At 34.9% G+C, this 7,013-nt stretch overlaps 1 protein-coding gene across 1 annotated transcript; it reads right to left on the bottom strand.

Annotated features, from left to right (window-relative positions):
* Positions 1 to 4,584: 4,584 nt before the first annotated feature.
* On the bottom strand, positions 4,585 to 5,367 carry LOC149155671 (uncharacterized). The gene is made up of 2 exons (XM_089441406.1): positions 5,137 to 5,367; positions 4,585 to 5,010 (listed from the first exon to the last, which is right to left on the bottom strand). The coding sequence occupies exons 1-2, from the start codon at positions 5,306 to 5,308 to the stop codon at positions 4,889 to 4,891; spliced, it is 294 nt and encodes a 97-aa protein (XP_089297532.1). The 5' UTR covers positions 5,309 to 5,367; the 3' UTR covers positions 4,585 to 4,888.
* Positions 5,368 to 7,013: the final 1,646 nt, after the last annotated feature.

Here is a 7,013-nt window from a genome sequence, read left to right as displayed (position 1 = left end):
TGGTTCATGCTTCATTATTCTTTATGGTGTCAATATATCTGCGACTTCTCTAGTGGGTGTCCCTATTTTTGCAGGTTTTCTTTTACGGTGTGGATGTTGGTTTCTGGGTTGACAAGGGTTCCTCACTGTTGTCCATATTCCCATTCTGTTTTAGTCCTGCATGGCAGTTTCACTTTCCCATTTCGTTTGAGATTCTTGCTAACTTCATGTCTTGGGTCTTGTGGCCTCATTCTTATGCTGTCGGGGGTTCATATTCAAGGCTTGTGATATGGTTTGTACTACTCGGTGACTCATCTTTGTTCCTGATGGTTTTCTTTTTGGCTGTCATGGTATTCTTTTGGGAATAGTGACCCGTTTTCATTTTTGTTTTTCTTCTGCCGTCTTCTCTCAGGTGCTGGCGATGGGGTTCGCCGATCATTCTTTGGGTGTTGTTTCATATATATTTTTTGGAGCCTCGCCTCTGATCCTTTCGGGGTTTTAGTGTGGTCTATTATCGACCCATTGCTTGCTAGATTTTGTTGACACATTTTTTATTGTGATGGATGCCTATTGCTGGGTTTTTGTGGTGCCTTTTCATGGGGTTATTCAGTGGGCCTGCATGCCTTATTTTTTGTATTTTGTATTTTGTATTGAATATTTTTTAGATTAGAATTGCATACACACATCATGTGTCTAAAAAATGTAATTTTAACTTATATGGTCAAATATATATTAATTTATAGCATATATATATATATATATATATATATATATTTATTTTTAACTATACATTTTTTGTTTAGAGTAAAAATTGTATTACCTTCTCAACAAGAGATTATGTGAAAAGTTACAAATTGAGATTGGTCAGCCTCTAAGGAAACCCAACTGAACCCAAAACTTGATATAAACTAACTTGACATTGAAAATACAAATACATAAACTAAGATTATGGTCTTTGAGGCTAGGAGTTTCATGGGGTTTTTTGAAGGAATTTTCTTCCTTTTTTCTTTTGAACGTCAATCCATCCCATGATGAAGTCGGACATAGAGGAAGTGAAGATAATCACCACATTTCCTTGAGGAAATTCTATCTCCTGAGGGTCTGTAAGAGTGACTGCTTCCTTATCATTCTTTGAGTGATTTGATTCATGAAGCTGTTTGTGCTGGTTGGTGGACGAAGCCAAGATCATGGGTGTGTCTTTTTCTTCCCCATTTGAGGGATCCAAATAAGATTGGGGAGATGACGGAAGACAGGGAGGTACCACAGAGTTTGAGGAATGAGATGGTGCTTCGTGGGGTTAAGCTAAGGTTGAAGGACAAATTTTGGATTTAGAAGCTTTTTATTGTTGCATGTTGTCTTGCTTGTGAGCTAAGGAATTCTTGAATCCTTTTGGATCTTTTGGGTCTTGCCATCATCGATTCTTTTTCTTAGCATCTGCGGGTGAGAATTCCCTTGAGAAGAAGGACAAGCATTTTGGAGATGACCTAGTTATTGATAAGACCTACAACAAAAATTTGTGTTTTCGTATAGTCCACCAACTATAAAAAAGGTTAGGCCATTTCAATTCATGAGTACTCGATTAAGAAACCATTTGCTGAGATTTATTTTGCCATAGATGCGTGCAAAGGTTACAATATACCTCCTAAGCCTATCTATATCTATCTTAGTAAAGCAATTTAGCGAGTTTCCTACATAAGCTAAGATATTCATAGTTAACAAATGAATGGGCATATTAGGGAGTCTTACCCAAACTAGAGTGACCAGAGCTATCATGGATAAAGGGTTGAATTCAATAAATGACATGGCTGAAAGGAGAGCCCAAAGCGACCCCAAATCCAAGGTCGTTGATAAAAAAATCTTTTGAAGATCCTCTTGATTTCTAAAATAAACCACAAAGAAATCGTTATATATATATATATATATATATATATATATATATATATATATATATATATATATATATATATATTCGAGGACCAGGTTTGATGCACCTATTCCTGGAGCATAGATGTAGATGGGAAGATCCCATTAAAGTAGAAAATAATGACATTTTTCTCATAGGCCATGCAAGAAAGATCGGTTTGGGAGTCTACCACCTCTAGATTTGGAATATCTTTTTCATTTTCTATGATGGAGGCTAGCCCTAAGAGATCTTTGAGATTTGATTGTGAGAGCCCTGGATTTAGATCATTCTTAAAGGAAAGCGACTAAGAGGAAGAGGGTGCACCCCAACCTTTGGCTCCTTTGTTCAGTCTTGAGACCAGGAGGATTAAGGCGTCCTTGGTTATACTGTAATCTTTAAGTGAATACTCTTCCTGACAGTGTTTGCCCCCATGTAGGAGCCGCATTTAGACATAAGGGATTCTTGTTCGATCTTGGATTCTAGTTGCAAGTGTAGAGACAAAGTTGGTGGGTTTCACCTGCATACAGAGGGTACCTCTTGAGACCGACCTCACGAAGATCAAAAAGCTTAAGAGATTTAGAGAGATTGCATCACTTTGGACGAGGGAAGAATCCTACTACAAAAGAAATCCTCCCTGGTTTAATAGATCGACAATAATGACACTATAATGAGGGGGCTTTAGACGAAAGGAGTCCTAAAGCTGAAAATCCCCTAGAGTTAGGGTGGTGGCTAAAGACTTTAAGATTTCCATCTTTGATAGTCCTTTCCAATGCTACTCAAATTTAATTATACATTTATCAATTTAATATTTATTAATTATATCTTCTAAATATTATTGTTATGAATATAAATTATTATTATTTAAATTTATTTTAATGTGATATATATATATATATATATATAATTTTTTTTCTATAAAAAAATTTGTAATTTTATTAATAAAAATAAAATTACAATATAACAAATTGAATTGAATATATTTATTATTATTTTAATTAAGTTCATATTATGTTTTATTATTATTATTATTTTGTGATATAATATTTCATTTTACATTTTGATATAATGTTTTTTTTATAAATATTATGTAAATATTTACACTCATTTAAAAATACTACAACATTTCTCTACAATGTTAGAGTCTATATTTAAATGCAACAAAAAAATCACTTAAAACTTGCATATTATTTTTTGACATTGAAAAGAGAAGATCATTTATTCTTCAAATTATTTAATTAAAATATTTACATTTTAGCTCCAAGGGTTAGCTCAACTAGTGAAATTAGTGCCTCCCCCATCGGGAGGTCACAGGGTCAATTCTCCCCGAAGCCCTTGGGGTTAGGACTAGTTATTGGCTGGGGGTCAGCCCAGGAGGTAGCGGCCACCGACCTAATAACCAGAGTGTCTATGAACCACACCAAAAAAAATTATTTACATTTTCAATTGGTACTTTATGCTAAATTTTCATTATCTCCTTTTCAGTCCTTTAAATTATAAAGAGTATTTTACATTAGGGAGGTTTGACTTTTTGGTAGGAATCAGGCTAAAGTTTTTTAGCCAAATTTTTATTTATTTATTTTGAATTAAAAATAAGATTTTTTTCTCTTATATATAGCATATACCATAATTTAGCATTTTGATAAATCTTTTAATCTTTTGAATTATAAGTGTGTAGAAAGTTTATAATTCGAAGTCATGATTCTCAACAATTCTTCATCAAATTCTATGCAAATTAAATGAGGAAAGATAAATTGCATACTGGAATCTGGTGGCCTGTGGTTGGAAGCCTCTGGAAGAAGTCAATACCCGGGCAGTGACACCTGCACCTCTTAGACACAGAACAGAGACACGGGCTCCATCTCGAGATTCTATGCAGGGCAAGTACAACATAGAGAAGCAACAGAGAAGTTGGAAAGGAAGCAGGGCTTTCAAATAGAGCAAATGGAGGAGTTTGATTGGATTTACTGATTATCGATTCAATGATAATTAGTTATATTATCATGTCAGTGAAAATGATATATTCTGCTGAAGGAAATTTGTGATTTCTGGTGAAAACCATATGAGATTTTTTTCTCCATCATGTTCTAAAAGTTGTGTTCTCATGACAGTGAAAATGCAAGTGTTTGCCCCTAGTTAATTTCGAAAACAAGCGAAAGTTCTCTGTACCATATGGGGATATATGTTCCATCTAAAGCTTTAGTTGATTTCCAACCCCTATTGCGATGTGAACAATCAGTATTTTCCATTTGGTACACATGCTGTGCTTTAATTTCTGTCAATAAACAAAATTGCAGGCTGCATGCTGGCATTGGTTTCTCAAATTGGATCATATAATGGTTATTTTCAACAGGTAAATAAACAGACTTCATTTCAAATGACAAATTCTCTTAGAAATTGTACCTCTGGACAACAATCTGCTAAGCTTTCGAATTAATTTCATCTAAAAATTCATAAAACTATGCCAAACCTTAGTAGTTCACACCTATTTTAAGTTTTATCAAACTTATTCAAATTATAACAGTATTTGTTTAAGCTGGGTCATTTCAAAATATCTCGTCATAAAATTAATCGTCATAAAATTAATCATATATATATATGTATTTTTGTTTTTTAATAATAAAACAAAATAACATGAGCAAATTTCAACTTTGATGACAGAGGAACAAAATTTTTCAACTTTGATGACAGACGAAAAACCTCTCTCAATTAAAAAACACTTATATCATTTATACAATGTCCTCTCTCAATTAAAAAACACTTATATCATTTATACAATGTGATTGAATTGGTACCTAACCTCTCCACCCACAGAATTAAAAACCCTCCAGCAAAGCTTTTGCACCATCTTTCATTTACAAAAGAGACCAACAATTTTTCAAAATTTCAGAATTTGGCCATAGTTTTAAAGACTGAACAGAATAACCTTAAACGCCAACCCGACAAATAAATATCCAGCTAGACCCCAAGTCATACATATAATCAGAGTGCAAGCAATATAACAACTTTTTACACTGCTGGAATGCTTGAGAAAGAGAAGCCCTTATAGCCCTTGTAAGCGTACCATGCAATCCTCGAGTAATAGAACCCTGGGACAAACAACATTAATCCCAGCAATGCAAACAAAATTCCTGCACAAAAATAAATAGAAATGACACAACAATATTGATTCAAAAGGCCAAAAATTCAAAAAAGATACCAGAAATAGAAGAAAAAAATGAAAAGTTTTTTTCCCGGATAAAAACTCAGAGATAAACCATGGATTCTGTCACCGCCGATTTGAAGAGAGAACATGAAGAGGCCAATGGCAATGACGATGGTGCCAAGGATTAACAGTGCAATTGCCAGTGATATTTCCTTCGCAGGGGGTTTGCTGTGTATAATAAATGTACCTTTGAAATCATGGTCGTTTATATCAACCATGGACATGGATATTGGATCAAATCAAACCTCTTCTATTAGGGTTTTTTTATGGAAATAATACTTCTCTAAATTGCTCTCTGTATATATATTCAATATCTCACATATATTCAATGTGTATATATAGCCATTCTAATTGAACTTAGCTCCAAAAGTCGCTTTCTCTGTAACCATCTGCCCGTGACGTGACAAAGAAAGTAACGTGCATTAAAGCTTCTCCCAAACGTCTCGGCGGAAGCCTTACCTTCGACGTTGATCGCTCATGCTTCAAACCTCATTAATTTAAAGCTACGGCAGAAAATATCTGTATAGTTTTGGTGGGCTAATAATGCTGTTTAATTAGTAATTTTGCTTTACATTTTCAGAAACGCCAACCTTCACTTGGAAGAGAATCGAACTTTGCGTTGTGGTTGAAAGACCAACCTTCACTTGGAACATAGGTCATAGAAAAAGTAACATGGTTAATGTTGAGAGGTGTATTTTACAATTTAGTAGGAGAGATTTGTGTAATTAAAATGTTTAGCCAAAAGTTTTATTTTAAAAGTTGATCCCTCTTCAAATCTCATTAATTTAAAATTAAAAACGAAAATATTAATATAATTTTGGTGGGTTAATATAATGTTATTTAATTAATAATTTTGCTTCATATTTTGAGAAACACCAATTTTCACTTGGAAGACATTCTAACTTTACACATATGTTAGAAAAAAGTAACATGGTTGCATCCAAAGGCATATTCTACATCCCAATATGAGGGAGATGTGTAATTCCATTTGTGCTCTACTTTTTAAAATAAAATATAATATTTTCTAAATAAAAAAACAATGTAAAATATAATAATAAACAAAAAATACGCAGGAGAACAGGAGACCAAGGAAGAAAAGTCGAATAAGGGCCTAGGGGACGATCAGATGGACATAGATAAGCCTCAGGAGGATTCAGTGGAGAATATGGAAGTGCAAGAAGAAGGTCATCCAACAATTCAACCAATTCAGCAACAGAAGGAGACAAGGCCGGAACCAGAACTAGCAGCAGTGGAGGCCAGGAGCCATACTCATCCAAAAGAGGGTACGGTTCCGGTTTCTACCCCTCCTCATTTTACTCCTGCTCTTTCTTTGATTATTTCAGCATCAGTGCCTAGTCCCTCCAGGCCTCAGAATATTGTATTTCCCATTTCAAACTTAGCAAATGAACAACTGGAGAGTATTATTACATCAATCCCTGATCTAGATCTGAACTGAAAGACTGAGAAGGGTGGCGAAGGCTCGAACCTTGTAGATACCCTTGTTGTAAAACCCTCCTACAACCTCAGACCCCGAGAGAAAAAGCCTCCTCCTTGGGAGGCAGTGGGTGGAATAGAAATGCAAAATCCCCAAGAAGGGGATCAAAAGGCTAGAGGGAGGAAATCAAACTTGTCTAAGGCTCAATTGAGAGCCAAACTAGACATTGCGGATGGGAAGAAAATGTCCATCTCCGGGGTGCTTAGAGTAGCGAAAAACCCCTATGAGGTAATCCAATGATTATCCTATCCCTGAATTGTAGGGGTTTAGCCAGTAATCCTAAAAATCTGGCTCTAAAGGAGGTGATTCGCAATTACAATCTGGACATTCTTCTACTACAAGAAATGTTGGGTGCAGGATCTGAAGTTTTAAAAACTCTGTCTAAATTAATGCCTGGATGGCACATCCAGGCATTGGATGCCAAAGGTCGTTCA

This window comes from Pinus tabuliformis, chromosome 9, assembly GCF_031772625.1.
Source record: "Pinus tabuliformis cultivar Carrire ecotype Pingquan chromosome 9, CPIR1, whole genome shotgun sequence".
Taxonomy (NCBI): Eukaryota; Viridiplantae; Streptophyta; class Pinopsida; order Pinales; family Pinaceae; genus Pinus; species Pinus tabuliformis.
Note: the sequence above shows the minus strand (reverse complement) of the source record. Positions and strands in the feature narration are given on the sequence as shown.